At 36.0% G+C, this 25,034-nt stretch overlaps 1 protein-coding gene across 1 annotated transcript; it reads right to left on the bottom strand.

Annotated features, from left to right (window-relative positions):
* Nucleotides 1-4,180: 4,180 nt before the first annotated feature.
* On the bottom strand, nt 4,181-23,521 carry LOC117409150 (transmembrane channel-like protein 2-A). The gene is made up of 20 exons (XM_058996402.1): nt 22,998-23,521; nt 22,306-22,344; nt 21,204-21,597; nt 20,776-20,934; nt 19,844-19,934; nt 19,123-19,204; nt 18,491-18,597; nt 18,300-18,398; nt 17,809-17,951; nt 17,085-17,232; nt 16,792-16,980; nt 15,774-15,953; nt 15,319-15,468; nt 13,326-13,454; nt 12,893-12,960; nt 12,324-12,563; nt 9,960-10,085; nt 9,398-9,476; nt 8,587-8,701; nt 4,181-8,097 (listed from the first exon to the last, which is right to left on the bottom strand). Exons 1-20 carry the CDS (start codon nt 23,041-23,043, stop codon nt 7,835-7,837), a joined length of 2,847 nt encoding a protein of 948 aa, XP_058852385.1. The 5' UTR covers nt 23,044-23,521; the 3' UTR covers nt 4,181-7,834.
* Between the last annotated feature and the right edge of the window lie 1,513 nt (nt 23,522-25,034).

Raw genomic sequence — 25,034 nt, forward strand, 5'->3', positions numbered from 1 at the left:
CTGAAGCTGCACTTTGATCCTTTTTTTTTTAATGTTGTTAATCCCTATTCTTCAACCCATCACTTGCCATTTTAGAAAATGTTGCGAAAATTCTGGCAATGTGGTAAATCGGTGCAAGGCAAAATGTGTTCTGATAATTATTTCTAATACTTAACTATGTAATTTATGGGCAACACTGACGATTTTTGCCTTCAAATTCATGTGCAGCAATGCTCGTTTAGAATATTTCAGATAGTTTCTCCGCCACACTAAAGAAAATTATTATTTCTTCATAATAACGATAATTGCTCCATACCGCTATTTTCACGTTGCACTGCTAAAGTCTTCTCTCGCTGATCAACGAATGAGCACTGACACAAAGCGAAATGAGCGGAGATTTGATCATAATTAAAGCTTGGCCAATCAACATGCAGCAATTATACTGACGTTAATGGTGGCCAATAGCAGCTATCAGAAACAGAAGCAGTATCAGGAAACAGAATGCAAGCAGCATGAACTGTGCTGAATGAAAGCGCATTTGAGAAACGTTGCGCTAGTGGACTGTGTGAGTGGATGGAATGCATCCGTGTTGGATGAAAAGCAGATTGAGTAAGTCCCGGTACCCAGTACTGGCATCAAAGTAAGTCCCTGTACGGAGTACCAGTGAGTACAAGAATTTCACCCCTAATTTTGAGCACATTTTTTAAAGATGTTATCAACTATGTATATTTTAGTAGCTTTCTAAACAATTATCTAAAATAGCAAGTTTCTAGGCCTTTTTGACTACTCTGCAGTTTCTAGTAAAATGAGAAAATATTAACTAAAACACATGCTAAAGATTATAAACAGATCAGATAGAATTGTTAAGCCATATCCATAATTTTATAAGCCATTTAAAGCAACTTATTACACCATAGTACATCATGATGTTATATAAACTTCTAATATAATCTGAGCAGTCTGAGCAGGAAGACTAAAACCATTGTAAGCTTCATTTCGTTTAAATGTGACTGTTAAATAATTTAATTACATTTGTTATTTTTCATGCATTAAATAAAATGTATTGGAATGTCTGTGAATCCGGTTTTTAATTGGCTGAACCAGAGCTGGTGCTAGGCAAAGCCTAGCATGACACCCTTATATCAGTCAGGTAATGATTATTTTATTTATTTTTAAAATCAACAGGGTTTTGATTCAGCTTGTATTGTGCAATGTGCTTGTATATAACCTGGTTTCTGTTTTGAAAAATTGTACAGATCATGTAACAATTTTAAATTGGGTTTCCCAAGGTATATGGGATTTTGAAATGACTGTTTCATAACTTCAATAACGTCATCATTTTAAACTGTAACATAAAATTAAATATACTGGTTGAAAATAAATGTTTTGGCAAAAGCATTAATGTTCCTTTGATATTGCAAATGAGACTCTTCTTGCTCAACAACTATTCTACAGAAAAACATACCACTATAGGGAGATATCCAACCATTTTAAAACAGATCGGCTGTGGGCAGTGACGTAGCCAGTATTTTATTTCGGGGGTAGATGTGGGGCAGATATTTTGCCACTGGTTGTGGGGCAGATACTAATGTTATGTCACGGGTGACCTCAAACCAGTTATTATGTGTAGTAAGAAATTGGATTCCTTTGCATGGAGAATTTCAGTGGCTAGAGTTCACGGCTCCTCGATTGATTCAGATTCAGTTGTATTAAGTCTGCCCACTAATAATGTAGAGCAAAATAGGTATTGTGGTGTTTGCAGAGCCGACCCGAGCTGAACCCAAGACAGAAGTGGAGTCCTGCTGGGAACGAGCTGAAACATTGGACATGGACTAGATGATTTAAAAATGAAATGTATTAATGAGATGATATGTGCTGTAACCATTTGTAATGTTTGAATAATCTTTAGTCTGTAACAAATACTGTAAAGTGCTTTCTCTGTAAGACCGAAAAACAGAATCTGGTACAACTTGATACACTGGCCGGCCTTGAGCAGTCTCTTATTAAAATTGGCACGATTCCCAGAATTTAGTGCTGAAATCTCTGTTAAGACTTTTCAGCTTAAATACAGAATAATGCTGTACTGATAGATGTATGTTAAAATGTTTGTTTTAAATGGTATAGATTGTTGTGGTAACATATAATCATAGGTAGTGATAATTATTGTTAGTATGAAATACTATGAACAATTTTTATGTATAAGATTATATGATTCACTTTGCTTAATATGATAGCATACCTGAAGCTGTTTTCTATCAAGATGAGCATAGTTAAAAACTGAGTCCTAATTCAATGAAAAGAATTACTGTGTGCTTACATTCAAGAATTATAACTTCTGAATATAAAGGGAAAAGGAGTTAGGAGTATTCTTAAGGGAAAGAGAAAAACAGAAAAGGATTAAAAGACCTCGCTTTGAGTAGGTTTCTGCTTGTAATTCAGTTTTAAAATAAGTAGGTGAGTAAGAACAACCTAGAGTAAAAGCAGACTCTAACTTAAGAAAATAAGCATTGTCAGAAGATACACCACAACTAGAGAGCAGAAAAATTGAATAAAATCCTATTGTAATATTGCGGATATACTGCTGCTAGCAGAAAGTAATAAGGTTAGCAGCCATACGCTATAAGAAGTAATGTACTAGTTTGACTCTGAAGTTAAAAGACGCAGCATAAAAAGATGTTGTGTTTAAAATACAAAATAAAAGGATTGAATAAATAATGAAGAATAAAAGCAGGAGATCGGTTTTAGGAGAGTAAACTCTATGTGACCTGTCTTCTTGAACTCTCTATCAGCCTGCCCTTGGAGAAATTAATATTAGCTGATGGAAGGCCTCTTTGGTGGGAAGAAGCCGGAATTTTTTTATCAGAAGGCTTATAGTATCGGGCCGGACTGCAAAAATAGGGAGTTAGAACGGATGGTCTTAGCACCTAAGATAGTTAGTTGCCGGGCGGAACAAGCACGTAAGATACAGGTGTAAGGAAAGTTCTAGGGAACATTAATCACTATTAAACTTGGCAAGAAAAGAGGTGTCTCCAGCAAGCTGGATTTAGCCAGTATGTGTATAGCTGAAAAATACAGGGTCATCTGGATGTCAATTAAGTTCAAGCTACCAGGGGCCCATAGGAGAAAAACATTACAGCTTTACAGCTCAGTAAAATAGTTAGGTTTTCCATAAGGAGAAAACTCTACACTAAAAAGATATAAGATAGAAGTTCCCTATAATACCTGCTAAACACACACCTGTAAGGAAAGAAGGAAACTAATTTGAGAGTGAGATGACATGAGGGAATATATTTTTGAAAGCCAAGTTCATGTGATCAATTATAATCATTATAACTATAACTGCTATATTATGATATAACTATTGGTATTGCATATATTCAAAAAACACCACTTTTCCTATATTGGTGTTGCATATATTTAAAACACCACTTCTTTTTGTAATACACACATATTAAGTAGTGAATCAAAACAACAAGGATTTTGTGAACTCTGCTTTACCTGAATTCTTCAGATAAAGGAGGGGGCAAGGATGAGTGGGTGAGATCATGGGCCAGTGTTGATTTATTGGCATATGAGTGGGACTGAAAAGTTGGTTGAATTCCTTATAGATTAATGTTTGCTAAGAGATAAGGACTGTCCATGGGGATTGATGATTTGGACTAATTGGGGCCTCTCATTGCTCGCAATGGGACAAAATTGTATAAAAACCCTGAACTGATCACACTAGAGTACCACAATCAAGCTGGGCAGAGCTATGTGGTCCATCCTTTGCAGATCTCTACAGAACAGCCCTTCTCTTTTGTTCACGCTACTCTTCCTTATAATAGGAGGTAAGCATATTAATGGTATTATTGTATCTCGCATTTATTGGTTGTATTGCTATGAGGTTTTGAAACTATGCTTTAGTATTAAGAGTGTTATATTGAATGTGCTAAAAAATAGCAGTGGGTGCTTGTAGGCTTTGTGCTTAACCAGCCTGAGGGCTGCACTGAATACATATAATTGTATTATGTTATTGAAGTATTAAATGCTGAAGCTTGTAATAAACTTAGGATTGCTAATTATTGTTACATGTTTTCGGGTTTTGGTAGTATGCGCAAACTGCTAAACCAATATTAAAGGCATTTTAATAAAACGAAGGAGCGCTGATGTTGCTCTGATTCGTAAAACTTTGAATAAATGAGTCTGAGTGATTTTCTTGATTAAATAAAAAGGTTTTAAGGACACACCGCTCGTCCAGTGCTCGAACATAAACCACTAGGAGTTTTAAACATCTCTGTCCTCCTTAACGTCTCCCCTGAGTTAAGAGTGTGTGCAGAGCAAATAATATAATAAAAGAGAACGTGAAAAGTGAAAACATGACAGTTAGAATAAGCTAAGCACACACCAAAAGGATGTAGCTTTTTAATTTACATTTATGGATCACAATTTAACATTAATCTGTACCGTCAAGTGATCTAACGCGTTGGGAAACAAAAGTATATCCAAGGTGAAAACAGCCATTTCTATGGCAATATTATATAAAAAAACACTCCCAATGCACCATGTTTGAAAATGCAAACTTGTACAAAAACAACAAAAGACTCCAATACTGTCAGTGTAATTACACACAGCACTGTAATTAAACACGCTTTTAGAATACTTGCACAAGTTATTAATACATTTCTCAGTTGTAATTAAAGAGACACTAATAGCTTATCACAGATCAATTGAATAACCCTACACACCTGTCTGTTAAATGCATTGGTGATGATGGGAGTCTGCTAACCTGAACTGTCAGCCTGTCCCGGTTTTATGCCAAAAGTGTTTCAGGCACAGAACCGTCCTGTCACCCCAGTAATAACAACGTATGTAGGAAGATTTTAATGTGATGGCAGACATTAAAACATGAAACATTCAAACATTAAAAAAATATATACAGTTGTAAAAGTTTACATACACCATTAGAAATTTATAATTTCCAGAAATTTCTCGAACAAATAATTCTACGAAAAATCTTTTGTGCCAAAAGTTTTGCTTTTGTGGATGAAGAAAAGAGTTATAAGAAATAGATGTCTACAATGATTTATTTCAGCAATTTTTTGCAAAACTCCAAAAATGCTAATGCAAAAGTATTCATACCCTGACAAGGAAAATTAAATTAATAGCTAATTGAGGCACCTTTAGCAATAATAACATCTTTTAAATGATTAGGATATTTGTCAGTGAGCTTTTGGCATGATTCTTTAGTGATTTTTGACCAATTCTTCAACGCAAAATTGTTCTAGTCCATTCAAATTCCGAGGACTTCTCTTGTGCACAGCCTTCTTCAACTCATACCAAATATTATCAATCAGATTTAGATCAGGACTTTGACTAGGCCATTCCAGAACCTTGATTTTATTCTTCTTTAACCATTCTGAAGTAGATTTTGATGTGTGCTTTGGATCGTTGTCGTGTTGGAACGTCCAGTTGCACTTTAAACCAGGCTTTGTAGCAGAGGGTTTCAGATGATTGGCCAATATCTTTTGGTATGCTGTGGAATCCATTTTACCATGTATTGGAACCAAATTACCGTGTCATTAGAGAAAAAAACAGCCCCATAGAAGGATATTACCATCTCCATGCTTGACAGTAGGTATGGTGTTCTTTTCTTTGTATGTCTCACCAGACTTTCTCCAAACGTAACGACTATCAGCATGACCAAATGGCTCAATTTCTGTTTCATCACTCCACAAAACTTTTGACCAGAACTCATATCCATCATTCAAATGTTGTTTTGCAAACGTTAAGCGACTGTCCTTATGACGTTTTCCTAAGAGTGGCTTTTTCCTTGGCCTGCAACCATTGAAACCTTCACCATGCAATACTCTACCTATGATTGAAATGGAAACCCCAGTCCCACTTGCGGCCAATTCACTTTGAATATCTTTGTCAGTCAGTCTCGGATTGTTATTAACCATCCTCACAATTTTCTACTTGTTCTTGGTGAAAGAACCTTCCTTCTTCCAGACCGAGGGAGCGTTGTGACAGTACCATGAGTCTTGTACTTCTTGATAATAGAAACAATAGTTGAAATTGGGATACTCAAATGCTTGGAAATCTTCTTGTATCCTTCTCCAGCTTTATGACAATAAATCATTTTCTGCCTAAGGTCTTCAGATAGCTCTTTACTTTTTCCCCATATTGACTTATTGGTAATGTCTTCCTATGCCTAACCCTTTTATACGCTCTAAGAATGTTCACCTACAATCCAGCATTTTCTAGACTTTTCTAGAATTAGGTTCTGCATTATCATATTGAAATTTCTAGCACCTTGTAGACAATACTATCATAGCATCAAAGGGTATTTTTAATTAGCATTTTTGGAGTTTTGCAATAAAAAAAATGCTGAAATAACTAATTGTAGAAATCAATTTCTTGTAACTTTTTTCCCCTCATCCACAAAAGCAAAACTTTTGATACAAAAAGATTTTTCCTAAAATTCTTTGTTTTTGAGAAGTGTCTAGAAATTATATATTTCCATTGGTGTATGTAAACTTTTGACTACAACTGTATATATTTTACCACTGAAATCATTTCATATCTTGGTCCCATTTAAATAGTATTACATGTCTATTTACAGGTTAGTAATATTGCCAGTGACAGTCAATTCAGATTTTGTATCGATTTGATTCGGGACTTCAGAGATCAGAATTGAACACATTGTATTAACATTGGTATTTACCGTCAAAAACACTTTAAATTCCCATAACTTTAAATTATTAAATTACCTTATTCTTGTTGAAAATTGATGACTTATTGGCTTACTTCTTGAAACTTCACGTCTCCATAAGGATGATGTATGTCAGTCATAAAGCCATTTTCTCTATAGAATGGCATAATAGATAGAACAAACACAATTTACTATCAATCACTGCATACCATGCGAAAGAACGTGTTTGGTTAGGATTCTTCAGTGTGGTGCCAGTTACCGTGGTGCCAAATGTCACACAGAATGCAGATTCCTGGCTTTTATTTTAAAAATGTTGCCACCCCCCTAAATCTGACGCCCTAGGAGGCTGTCTAGTTTGCCTGGGCCTTTGTCCAGGCCTGGGTTGAAGGATGTAATAACGATTTATAAATGTGCAAAGTATTTAATCTGAAATAAAACAAACACACATTTGAAACTGTTTTTGATGTATACATAATGTATTAAAAAATACAGATAGCAATGATGCAAGATAGAAATGTTTTCTGACACCAGGGGCCAGATTTTGTAATCCTAAATTACAAAATCCCATGACATTTAGCATCACGGTAACTGGCACCGCACTGAAGAATTTTGCAATGTAAGGCTACCTTTAATAAATGGTTCAGGGATGTGCAATACATATTTTAAAATAGATAATAATAAAACATTGGTAAAGAAATGGCCAGTAGTATATTTCCTGTACATTATTTTACAATAGTAACACATACAGATACAATCAAAAGTCATTGCAAACGTACATAGAGTAATCAATGGTATTTTAGCCTGTTAATAATTTAGCAGTAAAAGTAAAGAATCATATGTTTAGGAAATGTATAAAATCGCCCTCAAACAAAATGTTCAGTTACTCCTAATCAGTTCCACTCAGTACTGTACATATTTAGTTGATGTGGATTTGTTGCTTATTTGTACTGTGCAATTTTGGCTTTCATAATCACAGATTATCTTCTTTGGGGAGAAAAAAAAAAAAAAAAAAAAACCTGTTCATACCTTGAATCAACCTTCAATTACCCATTGTGGTAGAGCTGAGGGTTTATTTCCTGATAAAGTTACAAAGAGCACCGAACAAACTTGAATCCACACTGAGTGAAGACAGTAATTAAAAGTCAGAGTGAGGTGGACGTGTTAGTGCCTGGGCTGCCCTCTTCCTACTCTCTGGGGTGGGCCTCGTCCACGCTGGCCAGGGACTGTCAGCTGTGGGTTTCCAGGTAAGGGCCCTGGCGGTCTGGGTCCTGGTGGCCTTGTCACTGCAATGCGGGGGTTCTGTGCTGCCAGTGACACCTCCTTCTCAGGGTTCACACGGCCTCCATTGCGAGATGCCCCTCCTTGTTTGTCCGCTCCTTTTGGAGTTTTTGGTAGGTCATTCTTGTTGGTGCTTGCCTTGTTCTCTTAAAAGAAAAGAAAAACCGAGGATGGCAATTTAGAATCCAATGACTGTATATGGAACTTTGCAGAAAACTTCTCTAAATTGCAAGAATTTAACATTGATTGGAAACACATAAAAAATAAATCATAAAAAAGTGTACCAGTGCATTAAATTCAAATGTATTTATATTTAACCAAAAACATTTGAAATGTACATTTTAAGGGGGTTCTGGCAAGATGCAGCCTGTGTCTCAGGACAGGGTGGTGAGAAAGAAGCTGTGGCAACAGCCTTTCACCTCTGCAAGCCTGGAAAGTCAATTACTGTAAGTCACACATGAAGGTAGTTTGGTCTAGACTTACAGACGAGTGGTTTTACATCACAAATCCCACCCCATGCTTCAAAAGAGGTGCTCATTCAGTACATTATACTCCATTTGAACACTCACACACTTCTCAGCTCAAACATCTTACTGACTCAGTTCCAAAGGGTATATCCAAAGGATCCCGTTTACCTGGTGCAGTACTGTTACCACCCCCAGACATGATGGGCAGCAGGTCTTCTAAATCTTTCATTATCGAATTTGTGCTGTCTTGGTTGTTCCTTCGGTTCTTCTCTTCATCTCGTTGCTGTTGAAGGAACACATTTCTGTATTTTAACAGTTTGTATGTTAGTGGTATTTATAAAAATATATACAAAATAAACCATGAGATCAGTAATGCTAAATGTTAAACCCTTGATATTGTTCAGGAGGCCAGAGTGCTGATAGTTAATATTCAGATGTAGGTTCATTTATGGGTAACTGGTATTAGATGGATGGAATGGCATCAATAGTATTTTAAATGCCGAGTTGCAATGGACACTTTACTGCTGGTGTTGCCCATCTCTTTTCCAGTATGATCTATGGACGAGCCAGTTATGAGACGGGTATTTGCATCTCCTGACTGAATCGATAATGGAGAACTTCAACCCCTTCATCGTGGATGCATGTTGACTGGACACATCTTAGCAGATACGGATAGTGGCACAATATGCTGCACTGAAAAGCTATAGCAGTATTTGGTTACCTTTTATAAATGTTTACCACAGTAAATCTGCACTGTAAATTTAGCAGTTGTCCCATGCTTTTCACATGGCTATACTGGGTGTTTACCAGGTTTTTTAATATACTTTGGGCTTTACAATGATTACCTTTGCTTTACCATACTTTCACTAGATGCTTTATTACACTTTCCTACACTTGTACTATGGGAGCCTTTTTATAAGGACAATACAATCATTGTGTATTGTTTCTGCTTTGGACCTTACCAACCCACTACACATACCATTTGCATCTTCTTTTTAAGCTCCAGATTTGAATTTTCATACGCTTTGGAAACAGCGTTTAAATAATAAATCGCCAACCTGTGGATTAGATAGCAAATGCCATTTTTAGTGCACATTTTCACAAGTTTAACAAAGAGCCAGTGACATGCAAGGCAACTCTAATTTGATTAAAATAAATTGTGACTTAACAAAGCTCTCTAGAATAGAAGGATAAAAGTAAATAAAATTGTCTTCCTGTTGCATATTGTTCTTAAGAAATAATCAGTGTAATCCTATAGGTTTGGACAGATTTAATTTATAAAGTCAATTAATTACAGAACAGTATTAAAAGAATTAAACATACTTATCATACTACAGATTATAAACACATTAGTATTTATATAGTTTTAAAACTTTTGGTTGACCAGTGTTTCAGAGTCCAGACATTTCATACTTGAACATTTTGAGGTTTTACTGTAAAAATCACAGCCTATGCATGCTGTAATTTAGTACTGTCCAGATGGGGGATGAAAAGTTACTATTTAAACAATGTTTTAAAATATGTATATTTCCAATACTTACACCATCAGCAGAACAGCAGGGATAATCAGTCCTGGGTTAGCTACGTAGCTGAAGATATTTCCAATAAATGCTGGAAAATCTAATTCGATTGTCTCCATAATGATATCAAACATTTTCGATTTCCCACTGTTCACAAACAAACCAATTAGTTAGCATTAGTGTTCAGAGTTCCATATTGACTCACGGTAGTCCAATTTAAAAATGTATTTCTTATCCCAGTAATGCCCAATTTTACTTTACCCATGTAGAACATGTATAATACTATATTAATGATATAATTGTGTGTAATCGGCAGGTGAAATCAACATCAGTAAAATCAGACTTTCCTCAATGACTGTTCTATTAATCGTGGCTTCAATACTGAGACTTAAAATAATTGTAGCTAACAAAATAATTCCATCAATCTTACCCGTTTTGGATTTTGGTCTCAAATGTGCAGTTCTTAAAGAAACGTGTTATAGTAAACATTAAAACAGACATCTGCTGCTAAAATGGCTACTCTAATGCACTGGGGTTTGAGATCTGTCTTGTAAATCACTACAGGAAAAGTGCTAATTACATATATATATATAAACAAGTGCTCTGACTTTTCTGTTCCGTACCACATCATGGATCGTTATTGCTGTGTTACCCGTTTGACAATGTGGGCAATAATCCTTACACTATGAGTGCAGTAGAGCAGCCATTTTGAAAAGAGCTGTGAAACAGGTTTTTAAAGTTATGTGTAAAAGGTTGTCATGGATGATAACAATGAAAAGAAAAATTACAGGTACGTTATTTAAACAGTTGTAGCAACACATGGGGACGTGTAACGCTATATTTTTCGGAACCCCGCTCCTTACTCTTTCAGTTTGCTTGCCTTGTCTTCCAGTCTGTTACTTTACATTCTTGGTCATTTTACCCTCAGCGGTGTCTTTTGGGTCAAGTTACTACTGTATGTTACTGACTGAAAGCTTGTCAGTCAATAGGATATGCAGCTGATTGGTTATTGACAGGAAAGAAGCCAGTGCAGGGATGAGGACAATCTCACCCTCCAGATTAAATGATCTAGTGTAATACCAGATTGTTTTAAAATGAAAATACATGTGTTTCTTTCATGGTTTAAAATGGTATTACAAAAATGTGTTTCTGTTTGATACCTATGTACTATAATGAATGGCCATGCATGGCACAGAAAATGTATGGAACTATTTTATTGAAACCTTGGGGTGTGGTTCAGCTACGGCTCCTCCCAACTGTTCTGCCCCCATATGTATTGTTGGAATCTGCTTTTCTTCTCCCCAACCCCTCAGGTCCCAGTGCTCCTGCAGAACAGTCTTCATTCTTGCTACAGCTTAAAAGAACTGGTCCTGCAGCCTTCCTCTGCCCCAACATAGTTGAAGCCACAGGCTCAACCTATTTCGTTCTCTCAACCTCAGCAATTTCCTCCCAGTCTTTTTTGTCACCCGGGACATTGTCGGCATTGCCTTTAGATACGGCCTCATCCTCTGTGAGGAAGGTTCTCTGTGAGCCACAGGGGACCTGAGGACAAAACCATCTTATCGGTAACTCTTTTCTTGTTTTCTTTTTCCCATGCACACTCTTTCCTTTTCATCCGTGCCAGTCTCCCTCTCTGGAGAGTAAAGCTAATTTCCCAGACATGGAGCCCAGCCACATGGTCTCTACTCCTGCGAGATGGCTCTGAGCGCCTGGGGGATATCCCTGGCCCCATTGCATGTTTATTTTTCTTTCCAATGTTTCAGTCGCTCCCTGGAGGGAAATGAAGCCACGCTGACCTCCCTCAGCAAAGGCGATCCTTAGCAAGCCAGGGGAGACCTCTGGACTTCTTTTCATCTTTTCGATTCTCCTGTCATTATATTTTCTGTTTCCCTTTGTCAGAAATGAACTTTGCTTCCCAGTCTTGGAGTCTAGCCACATCGGCCTCACCTCTGTGAGGGCAGCCCCCCTGAGGTAAGGGGAGACTATGTCCTCCTGTTTAAGTTACAAGCACTTTCCTACCCTAAAGGTTCTTCCTCCACACAGCCCTTACTTCTGTCCCATGAATTAGCTGCAATTACTTTAAGATTTTCTCTCAATTGTATGTGCTTATTGATTCCAGAAAAAAAAAAAACACACACATACAGGACTCTTGCAAACATTATAAAAGAGAAATGGAAAGGTAAACCACACACACACATTTAAATGACAACTTGTAATGTTAATGAGGCTATATTCTCATATAATGGAATTTGAAGCATTTCGAATCTGAAAAAAAACACTCATATACCTGTATACCAAAAAATCTTACAGTGTTCATACTATATAGCTCTTCTTCTGTGTGCCTGCCTCATGTGTGGTACAGAACATTTATGGTAATATCCTTACCTGAATGGTCCACAGTCAAATGAAGGTGGTAATGTCATGATGGTGTAGACTACCGGTAACAAACTTAGGAACAAGATCAGCAACAGGAGCCCCATGTAAAAATTATTGGACCTGGATGCTTTGAAAATGCGTTCATGAGGAACATTAGAACTCATTACAGCCCAGGACTGGTAGTACATGGAAGTCAGTAGACGCAGGACATTAATTCCAACTAGTCCTGGAGCATAGAAGGCACCCATCCTAAAATGCAGATGAAAATTAGAAATCAAGTACTTCTCATTTTAAACAACATTAGTTAGGCTTGAAGGCTTAAAAGTCAACAAATGTAAAATAAAGAAAAACATGGAAATTGTGTTGATAAGAGAAAGGTAGAATCCCATAGATATAACAGCATGTAGAAAGTAGCAAGAAAGGTTGGAGAGGTGTGTTAGTGATAATCAATTTAGAGTAAGTAGAATACTATTTCAGATACATTGGTGCTTTTGGTTTATTCTGCTATTAATTGTGCTATCAATTGCTCTTTCTATTTTTAAATTAAGTTTTCTATGCTAGGACACAGCAATTCATACCAGATCATTCCTTGATTGAAGACAAGTCCCAGCACATTACCACTTATATCAAACTCTCCATAAGATGGCTGTGTATAATAAAACAAACAAAAATATATATATATAATGATTAGTGCTAATGCATCAAGAAGTCATTATGAAGTTGAACTTGAGTTGACATTGCAGTTCTCTGGTACCTTTGAACAGCAGCTACTGAATAATGGCTAATTAAATGGATTACATACTGCTTAATAAAGTTTATTTTCACAAAAATGCAAGATTTTCTACATTTAAAAGTTTAATAGCTGTTTGAAACCTATATTAGGTGTAGGCTTAAAGCAATTTGTTTTTCTACTTCACTTGTTGCACCTTTTCATAGTGTTAGAGTTTATGATTGAGTGCTTTAAGGTATAAATAACACACATCAGAGTTTTAAAAACATAGGTATTCTTACAAATCCAGATTCCAGGTCCCAACACCAGCAATAATTAAGGAATCGCACAATCACAGCTCGAAGGAAATCTCCAACCAAAATAGTAATATATGTAACTTGTATGTCAGAAACAGTAAGCTTCACAAACTCCTGTAAAACAATAACATAACAAATGAAATAAAAAAAATATGTTAATATTACACCAATTTACTTTTTAGAAGTTGGCAAGTTCTGAGAATAATTAAAATCAGAAATTTGGATATACAGTTATCAATTTGTATTTCAATACATTGATGATTGTAGGGCACATAAAACTGCTTGACACAGACATGACTTTGAGTAAAACAATGTTCATAAAACTATAGCCATGTTTTACATTGCAGAAAAACAGCATTTAGTTTACCGTAATGTAACATGCACCCTTTTAGAAATATTGGAAAATGTATGTGTGTTATATACAGGTGGTGCTTTTGAAACAGGCTCATTATACAAGGGACGTAACCCAAAGCTGGTCTTACTCAAAAAATGACTCAAATTAATGGCATTTTTTGAAACCCTACAAATTGTACATTGGGGGAGGCTGACACTTTTTAGAAATTTAAATATTCGCATGCCTTCCTGAAATAATACAACAGCCACCAGAGATGCCACTTTTGAAACTTTAAAAAAAGGATCCTGTTAGCACATGTTTCATTCACCCAGTCACAGCGTGTAAAGAATTTAAAAGCTGTGCTTATGTTTCTCAGTTTATACGGTGTGTTTAAAACTTTTCTTGGACTATCAAGTTCCTGATTAGAAAACAATTCAATATCATCAGCCAATCAGCAGTAGATGCCCGCTGTTACCTCGAAGCACCACTGTCAATCACATGCCCCAGTCGCGATTGTGCTACCATGCGGTAGCACCTTCATTGACGGGCACAATCGCTTAAATAGTATATATCATGGCCGATAATTTGAATGGCAAATGGTATACAATTCAACTTACCATTAAATAAAAAAATACTTTCAGTGTTCAAGGGCGGAAAATTGTGTTTTTAATTAATTCGCCTTTATACATTATTTTCTTAACAATAATTGTGCTGCACCACTAGTGCATTACTGCCCCAAACCAACTTAAGACCTATTTGATTGTGTGATAATATATTCTGACCCATACATTATTCTATTTGATTGTGTGATAATATATTCTGACCCATACATTATTCTATTTGATTGTGTGATAATATATTCTGACCCATACATTATTCTATTTGATTGTGTGATAATATATTCTGACCCATACATTATTCTATATTTATTTAGAAAATCCAGCTTCGGATGTCAGCTTCGGATGTCAGCATTTCTTATGCACTCTCTTTCTTTTTGTTTTCTTTGAAAAGCCCCAATGTACTATTTATTTGTTTGGTATACAAGCACTAAATAAGAAACTACAGAGTCCACAATGCACCTGACGAGACTCAACTTCCTCTATGTGGAACTGTATAGGGAAAGGTAGGCAAAGTTCAATTCAGAGTTCTTGTTTAAAATGACAATATATAACCAATACCTCTGATACAATCACTAATAATATTTCAAAAAAGAACATCTTTTCACATTTATTTTTATTCTAAGTTTGCTTCTGTAAGTTACCTTGAAATCTGAAGTATGTTTGGTAAAAGCGAAACTTAACCGGCAGTTGCTGTGTGCTTAAGATTGTGCTTTATTTTAATTAGCCTTGCATTTTTCCAAATGCTTTGTACTCACTACCTTACACATGTGTATTGCTTAGTAATAAAGTATTTTTTTATTATTATTAATTTAATATTCCAGCATTTACTTTTCTTGACAAGGCCCCACCCGTTGTTTAAATGGTGCTATTCAGTTTCCTGCAGGTAGTTTACACGTTAATAAAAATAAAATAAAAAATTAACCTTGGCAACCTTACTAATACACTTTGGAGTAAATGGCAATGTGACTTTCCCCCAGACTGTATTCTGAATTGGAATAACAATAACAAGTAAGTGCAGAATTACAATTCCAACAGTGGTTTCCCAGCATGGTCCTCTTATTACATCTGCAGGGTCTATGGGTGGTGGAGTGGCAGATGTGTTCCCTGTGAAATTGGCATAGTGCATATGTGTTGCCCATATTGTGGCATTCTTTATAGACTCTTCCACTGCAAGCTGAAAGAAAACAAAGTAATCGTCTAAGAAAACACGTCAATATGTCAATTTGAATCAGGACAACTAATCTTATGGCAGTCATTTTAAGTGTCATTCATTACAATAACAAAGTTTTTAGTATTTTGAATTGATTATTTCCTCTACAAGATATAACTTTCAAAATACTGTAATTCTACCTAGGTATATATTTCAGGCTGAGTGGAAACATTTTTGGCAGTTTTTTCTACCTAATACATTCATGCTTTACTTAGTTCACAATGCAATTTCTGTATTTTTTAATGAGAAAAAGACGATTTCTACTTTACCTTTTGATTCACCTCATCAAACAGTGCAAAAAGAAACGTATATAAGTTTCCGAGGAACAAGGCAAAAATTCTCCCCAGCTGCCACTTTAGTGCGATACGTGGGTGGTATTCCTCTAGTTCAGCAATGCTCTCAAAGAGTGGAGGACAGACCAGTCCTAGCAAGGACATCACTATCTCCACCTACAGGGCAACACATCAACATACATGTAAAGCAGCCGGTTATCCAAAAGAACAGAACAAATACTTTCCCCTTCAGTTTTTTCTTCCCAGTTGGTTTGTTTGTCAACAGTTTCCTCAATTGTTTTAAATGTGACCCTTGTGAACGTTTAGATGAATATCCAGAAATGCTTATCCAGAAATGCTTAGTTTACTACCATAATGCCTTGTTTCCACTCCCTGCCACTACAGGCTTCGGCTGCCCATGGCTAGCCACCAAAATCAAAAGAGCATTCTGATTTTCCAAACCTTGCCAACCTCAGCAATTCTTGCCATGTGTCAAAAGTCACTGGGGGATTGTGGGATTGTATTTTGTATTTTGACTGTGTTTATGTCTGAGTAAGGGAAGCTGAAATAGAAAGAATGTTCATTGCTGTTTTCATTATGGCACTACCTACAATTTTAGACAACCTTCTGAAGACCCAATTGAATGAAAAATGGAAAGTAAATCTTCATCAACACTTTTTCATTTAATTTCAGTTTGTGTGGAGACGGAAGCGCCAGGCGGTAGAAACAGGGCATAAGTGTTTCTTGAGTTTAAGGGTGTTGCTGAATGCTAGATAAAGGTAAATGTTTCCTTGAACTTAATATGCAACTAGCTCCTGGCTTTTCACATGGTCTGCTGGTAAATAAAAATAATCTAAATCTTATCTAAAAGTTGACCACCCTCCCTCCCATTCTCTTTATCCTTTTTACCTTATAAAAATGCTAGTAAAAGACTACTAAAATAAAACTGAATTAGAAGATTTATGTGATAAGTACAATGCAATTTCAGCTAATGTATAAAGAGAAAACACCTTACCTCATTTTTCTCATACCATCCCAGATTATCCCTGGTAGCAAAGTCCTGTGACCGTTTTACCACAAAGTAAATAAGATAACCACTTCCGCCTAAACTGCATACAATAAGGAAGTTTGCCAAGACACGAAGGAATCTTCTTAAATGGATATTTTCATCCTTCTGGTTTTCCTCTTCATCCACAATACCTTCCTACCAAATTAAGTTAATTATCAAAATGGTTTAAATAGGGTTTCTGAACATTAAAATCAAAGCATTTTAGCAGATTGCTAAGAAACAACGCTTAAGATTATTACCTTAAAACTGGTGGTAATGGAAGCAAATTTGTTGTCAGCTGTTTCTGAATTACCAATCAGGTAATCCCAACTGGTAAACATTTTCCAGCAGAAAAGGAAGTCAGAGTCTTCACCATCTCCTCCACTTTCATTGGCATTCGAAGCCATTCTGGAAAACAGAATAACAGACTGTGAAAAAATATAAACCTCAGAACTTCCATCCACCAATCAGGAAGTACATTCCAAGTCAATACCACACAAAAGTTACCACATAACATTCAACTCAAAATGAAAGGGAAGTAAAACATTGGAAATGTAAATAAATCTGGAATATAAAAATGTTTAATATAACAATAAATGTTATGTTCACTGATTTCTAAATGCAATAAACTCTGATTACCTTGGTATTTGACCCTCTCTGTAATGTAGCCAGTGGCTCAGCTACTGAAAACCTTCACCACACGGTCTGCTAACGAATGCCCTCTAATCAGGGTTGTATTACTTAAGAATCAATGTTGTCGTTAGAATGTAGTGATACACGGTTCAATTTGAGGCTTATAGGTCAAGCTTGCTAAAAGTTGCTTTATAATACACAATCAATCACCAGTTGTTTTATCATTCGACACATCTGAGGTCAAGTAATTTCCCAGTCAACCCTTGTAAATGATATTGTATCCAATAGTTAGGTATAATTGTGGTAATGCTCCCTTTGAGAGAAAAAGTGCATAAATGTAAAATCACTCACGTTCGTATAACAACCATCAGGCTGTACCCAAAAGTGCCAATCCCAACCATCAAGTATGCCAAAGGTAATCGAAATTTGAGTAAGCCAATTGTCCGTTGATCATTGTAATAGCCATAAAAGAGGACTGAGTACTTACAATAACCCTGTGAAAAATAAAAAATGTCATTAATATACAATGTCAACAATTTAAACCCTCAATCCTAATGCAAGCAAAACTAGAGAAAATTCTAGACAACCTGTTCAATCAGTATCACTGTCTATGGTACCTGCATGACATTACATAACTTGCCATGCAATTAACATGCTTATATACTGAGCATTTGTTTGTTGGGAGGAAATTCACAAAGCCATTTACTCCAAAGTGTGGTTAGCACCATTTTTTATGAAAGGAGAAAAACACCCATTGAAGTTACAAATCTTGTAGTTCCTAAAATACAAACCCAAACTAAGAGAATATGAAGATTAGCTTTCCTAATGCTGAACCTACTTACATCAAAGTCCCAGAGTGTTGAGAAGTCCATAGCTTTAGCCTGTTCAGCTCTTGGGACAGTTTTGCGGGGAATACTTCCGTAAGGTAGCCCCATTAGAACCTGGAATTAAAGATAAAGTTATACATGAGCTAAACCAAATCTGTATTATAATTGGCTGCCATGTTACATTTGTTAAATTACTCTAACAGTACCTCGGGTATTACAACCAGCCCAAATGTGATGCCAAAAAGAACCAAATTCATTCCATACATCCATCTGAGAAATATGAAATAGGAGGCTACAGAGGATCCAAAGTGACCTGTGGATAAAATAAAAAGCGTATAACTGCTTCACAAACCCACTCAAAAGCATATTGGGACAGAGTAGAGGCTGCTGGTGTATTACTTGGTCATGGTTCTGTAGCAGCAGCCAGTACTAATATTGATTTTGCTATAGGTTTGTCATGGCTGCTCAGAGAAAGCCTGGATTTTGTATTTGTTACTACTTGTACTATACCTTGGGTCGGGTACAAATAAACATTTCTTTTTTTCTGTTATACCTGAATGCAGTCTATAGAAATGGTAAACCAAAGGCAGGTTATCAGTTTGTCCACTGAAAAGAGATCTTTATCTACACACTAATGCAATGGTAAAACAGTGAGAACAGGGAATAGAAAGTGCTGTTGCATGCTCTAGTGCTTCAACCTCACTTGTTTTTAAACTTTTTTTAAGATGTTAGATTATTTAGGTATATACATGTACATAACATATTATAATTCTCTCTAAAGAGTGACACAGCATTGTTTCTTAGGAAGGTGTTTTAATATTAGCAAAACCCTACTTACTTTCAACTTCCTTTATCTTCCTCTCCCAAGGGATACAGGAAGTCTTAAAATTGTCAAAATCTCTTTGAAACTTGATCCATTTCTATTAAAAGAAAAGAAGAATTGTAGCATAACAGTGTTATTATAGAATGACAGTCTTGTCTGCAGTATACTGTATATTAGAACATGGATCAGAGATTTCCTTTAACCTGATTGGTCAATAGGAGGTCCTTAAAACTCTGTTTAATCACGGTTCCAAATCAATTGGCTGGAAATTACAGTATTCATGTATTTAAACTTTTTTCTGCTTGATGAAAGAAAATATCATTGTCCTGTATGTTCAATATATTTATTTAAATTTAGTATAGCAAATAAGCAACTAGTCTACGGTTTGAATGACGAGTTGAAGAAATCAACAGAAGAACCGCTTTTTATTTTAATATTGAGGTATTATTTAGGCTATTGGAAATACCCCTGAAGTGATATAGTCCACTGCTTGGATAATGAAGCCTGAAGGCAAATGCAAACCGCATTACTCTTAGAATATTGAGGAAATCGTTTGTATTCATTAGCCAAAAAAAAGAAAAAAAACTAGTGCTGCATAAAATCACGACAAAAACAAACAGAAAACCTTTGGCTCGGAACATTTAAGTGCACAAGGCCGTCCTTACCAGGCAGTAAAGCCCTCTTCTTCAGGTTCTATTACTTAATAAGAAATGCGATGTGATCAGAAATGACTTGCCTTCCTCATCATTACTTTATAGGCAAACAGTCTTCTTCCTTTTCCTTTGCCCAAAGCCCCTTCGAATTTTTCCACAAAACTTTGAGCTTCTCTAAAGGGAGGATTGTGTAGAGAAAAGGGATCTTCAATGAAAGGTCCAGTGAACAGAACAGAGTTTTTACTTACAATATATACTCGACCACATTACACACACTACCTGCTTAACACGAGCAACCAACAAATAAACCAGGTCTGTAGTGTCCGTTTTTGTCCACAGTCAAATCGTCCAAAAAACAGGTTGCACCCAAGCTACCCAAGGGCAGAAGTCAAGTTGGAATAAAGTTATTAGTAAAGTTGGCTGCAGTGCAATCAAAAATAAAACCCACATATTTTATGATTATTTTCTTCTGCCATGAACTCAGTTTGACAGTGCAACGATTGTACAATACAGCAGATGTTTCTCCTATTGTTTTAAAGCAGATTACTAAATGGTTTTACAGATGATTACTGCACAGTCATTTATCCAATTTGACATTCGGCCAATGTGACTGTTAATCTGATTTCATCCAAGCTGGTTTTTGACTGATTTGACCAGTCAATAGAAACATAAAACAGAGCATTTGATCACCAAGATGTCTGTGGTTCGTCAGCAGTTGACACATCTTCACAGAAAGGCCCACCTCTACAGTGAAATATTAATAATTTTTTTGGAAATAAATCTCAATCAGTGAAAATTACTTTGTATTCTAACAGTAGATTGTGATAATTTGAATGGACATGTATTTCCATTAATAAATCGCAAGTATTATACAAACACTTTTAGATGGTTTATAAATTTCAGTTTTTTTTAATTAGTGGGCCTAAAACAACCACAAGCAATAGTGTGTTACATTCAAACAGTGATTTCCTGTAAACTACAAGATGCAATTCCCCAGACATTCTGACTGTATTACTTTAGTGCCGCCAGTCTCCTCTTCATGCGCCAGGGTTTATTCCTCATGTTGGACACAAGTTTCTTCTTCTCTTCAACCTCCTCCATTAGCTTGGCCATTTCCCCCTCAGACATAGAGTCATCATCGTCTGAGGAGGAGGAGGAGGAGGAGGAAGAGGAGCTGCAACCAAGGAGATAAAACAGTCAGGTAACGGCATCTCAAACTTTAGACAATTAAGGAAAAGCAATCATGCAATCATGGTTGTTGTATTATCCATACCGCCGTTAATTTAAATGCCTCAGTGACAAACTACACAAGAAAACATGGGCTAATGGGCTGGTATAGAAGTTACTAGTTTGTCTGCATTTTGCTTCCCAAAACCATAAAGACTCCAAACCCAGGTCAGATACAAGGACTTTCAATGGAGGCATGTCTCCTACAGTACATACCTACTGTCTTTCTTTTTTTTCTTCTTTTTATCCTTGCTGTCATCTTTATCTTTATCCTTCCCTTTACCCTTCTTATCAGTTTGTTTCTCTTTATTATTCGGCTCCTCTTTGTGCTTCTGGTTCTCACCCTTTTTGTTGGTCTTCCTGTTTGGCTGCTCATCCTCACTCTCTTCATCGCTGTCTTGCGCTTTAGCCAGCTTTTTCCTGTTCCCTCGTCTTGGTTTAGGGGCTTCGTCCTCTTCTTCCTCCTCACTGTCATCTTCAACTGCAGTCCTTCTACCATTTCGAGTCTGAGGTTGGGACCTGTTGTTATTTCTGTTATTCCTGGCACCCGCAGGGGAGGGTTTATTGTTTTGTTGTCTTCTGTTTGTTTTTCCACGTCTCCCTGTATCATCTGGGTAGGATTAAAACCCATGAAGAAAAAATCATACAAAATAAATACTGGGTAAAGGTTATATAATTCCGATGTTCACTGGCTAAAACACTAAAACATTGTGCAACATTACAACACTGATATGCTTCCCCACAATCAACCTTGAGGAGCCTTTTCAGAAGCATGTTTTTTCTGGAATTATCTAAGCATAAACCACAAATTGAGTGAGAATCATACAGAACACCCATAATACAAAATGAAATATTGGGGAAATGTAGATGATATAAAGTATGGCTTTAAAATAGAAAGAATGGAAAATGATGATGTGTTACTGTAAGCCAAACAAATTAGACAACTGTGGGAAAAACTGTTTTGGACATGGAATACATTTGTAAGCCAACAGCAGGTTTAGTAGTTCATGCACTTGTGGTATAATTCAATATCAGTTTGCTTATTTACTTCATTTTAGTTGGCACTTAGATTGTAAGTGCAAATTAAACCAGTCATGTGTTAAAAGGAAATAACCTGAGATATACACTGTTCTTGATACTTGGTATTTTCATATAATTGATGTATATTTTTAATTTGGAAGTAAAGTGTAGAACAGCATGTTAAACTACAGGTAATTATGAATGGTTGGGAATGGAAATAACATGCAAATGTACAGTATGTTGATAACGTTTTATATATTTGCTTAATAATCACACCAAAAAGTTTTGCATTTCTTACCATCACTGTCGCGCTCCACCTGCTCAATCTCAATCCCCACTGTGAAAATAAAAAACAATTACATTAAAAATAGGTTATTTTATTACATAACTCTATAGTCCATTTATCACTTTAATATATAAAAGGTTTTCTTACATATGTTTTCAAATTTGTTTTACTGTTTCAAATTATTAAACCATTTTTTGCTTTGGATTTGCAATTAAAAACTTGCAATTAAATTAGATATTGCTTCTAGTAAATCAATTTCAGAGGTAACTCATTGTGAAAAAATAGATACTCATCATAAGGGCATTCTTGAATCTTAAATTATATTGTGCTAACTTAAACAATTAATATATTTAAAAATGTTGAGGTTTATATGAAAAATAAACACAAGCTACACCCAAAGACATTTCCTATCAGGAATTATCCTACCTTATTTTTTAAATGATAAACATGAAAACATTTTTTTTTCTTTAGCTGTTAATAGAATACATTTAACATTTTGAAACATGTTACCTGTGGTCTTTTTTAAATGTAAGTATAGAACGTAGAACAATTTTTATATATTTATGGTAAAAAAGTACTCATCATTACAAGCAATAAAAATTATGCATTTTTTAAATCAGTAGATGCAGGTTTGGATTACTCTGTTGAGGAGGATACATGTACTCTTGTATCCTTGTGTAAAGTAAATAATTGGCTGTACTTACCATCTTCCATTTTGATTTCTATCTGAGTTTTGTTGGGTCTTGGCATATTTGGGATAGAAAAGTCAGTTTGTTTTGGTCTCTATTCACTATGGCTTTCAAGCACTGACAAATAACCACCTTTGGTACAGGACAAGATGAGTCTGTGGTACGATCTGCTGTGTTACTGTTGCAGCCCACCTGTCTCCATGACAACTGCAAATGATATTCCACAACAGGTGAAGCCCTAAGAGGGTGAAGTTTAACACTGAAAGCAATACATATGACACAATCCAAATAAATATAAATACGTATTTTCACCAGTCACTCTGCATCTTGTTTACTGTCAGCACTCCAAGAACAAAAAATAAATTAGTGACAAAATACCTGCTTAAACAGGTAGTGCGACTCCAAGGATGAAAGTACAGCATTTATCATTCATCAGTTATCTGCAGGTAGTTCGCAATCCCCAGAATAATTTTCAGTGGTTTAGAATATCAAGTGCATTTTTAGAACATTTGTGACAAGCACAAGTTGCTGTTTTTAGTTCCAAGGACCATTTAAAAATATATATATTTTACAGGTTTGTGGTGGGGTACACGCCGTCCCTGTGTTTATTTGTATTGTTTGTGTGTTAGTATTGGTATGGCTGTTGGTATTTAAATGTATTTTGTATTATTATGAGTGTAGATGTGTGGTAGCATGACAGGGTGAAAGTCCTGCCAGAGCATTGGTATATTTTGTGTGGTAGTGAGAGTGGTAAAATCCTCCCTGCAAACACACATGGGAATGTGGCTGGAGCCATTAATTGAATAATTGTTGAAATGATTAATGAAGGCTCCAGCCACGGGTGTATAAAATAGATGTTCACGGGTGGGAATGGAGAATTTGTTTTGAGAATTTCTGTCTGTGTTTGTGGTGAAGGTTAGTGTTTATGTGCTTTGCTGTAAAGAGAGAGAAATTATCATTGGTGTTCAGGGGAGTTTTGTGAAGCCATGTTGTGCATTGAAAATGGCAGCTTGGCCTGAAACCACGGTATATTAAGTGTATGTATTGTTTTGTTTAGCCGTTTGTTTTGGCCACCGTTTAATTTGTTCCTGTCTTTTTGTTTGTTTGTTGCGTGTGTAAACCTGCAGCTTTCTTGTGGCTGAGTCTCCTTCCAAGTAGAAACAGCTTGTCAGTGATGTCATCCTGTCACAAGGTTATTCAACAAAAAAAGTTCTCGAAAACCTGAAATTTCTTCTGTCACTTTCTTTATATATTTGCATTCGAAAACAAAACAAACAAACAAAAAAACAGCTCTGGTCTTTATAAGATGCTGCAGCTTTTTTCACTGATTCTAAAATGTTTTTCATGTGTTGACTGAAAATGCTGCATGCACACTCTGAAAGACCAATTTGAAATGGAAAGACCTTTCCACAAACCTTCTGTCTGTTCACTCTGCTTAGTTTAATACACAGAGAATCTGCTTAAACTGAAATACAACAATCAACACAAGCGCATGGTTAATGTTCTGTCAGCGTAATTGTTTGGGTCAGAAATAGAGGTGAAAGACGATCAAACTTAATCATGCCCCCTCTCCTGCCCCCCCAATTCAAGACGCTGGCAGAGTGTCATGCTGTCTGGGTGTTCACATCTCCCCAATAGGGCCACTGTTTAAATGATCCACCACAATTGTTTCCATGCAAAGTACAGCAATAAAAATATACCACAATGCTAATTTAAGCATATCAAAATATTTCTGGGAAAAATGACTGGTGTGTACGTCTGTTAGAAGCCATGTGTCCAAGGCTATTGATCTTGACACTTCTCTGCTTTAAACAGTTGTTTGGTGACTTGACACCCAACATTATACCATTGAGTAAGAATTTTAAAAATGGATGAGGATTTAAGTTACCTTTTGTATAACCTGTAGGCTTTCAGACCAAATAAGACAGTCTAAGCTTATGGATCTTCCTAACATTCATTCAATTCACCCAAGGCTGATCCATTAAAATCAGTCAGTCTAAGCTTATGGATCTTCCTAACATTCATTCAATTCACCTAAGGCTGATCCGTTAA

Source organism: Acipenser ruthenus, chromosome 2, assembly GCF_902713425.1.
Source record: "Acipenser ruthenus chromosome 2, fAciRut3.2 maternal haplotype, whole genome shotgun sequence".
NCBI lineage: Eukaryota > Metazoa > Chordata > Actinopteri > Acipenseriformes > Acipenseridae > Acipenser > Acipenser ruthenus.

What these genes read in the sequence shown, in the direction of transcription:
- LOC117409150 (XM_058996402.1), bottom strand. Translation starts at nt 23,043, where the DNA reads ATGCCAAGACCCAACAAAACTCAGATAGAAATCAAAATGGAAGATG. An exon ending in GGCTGGTTGTAATACCCGAG is followed by an intron (nt 18,399 to 18,490) that starts GTACTGTTAGAG and finishes CTTTAATTCCAG; the next exon opens with GTTCTAATGGGGCTACCTTA. An exon ending in TTCAATCAAGGAATGATCTG is followed by an intron (nt 12,564 to 12,892) that starts GTATGAATTGCT and finishes TCTGCATTTTAG; the next exon opens with GATGGGTGCCTTCTATGCTC.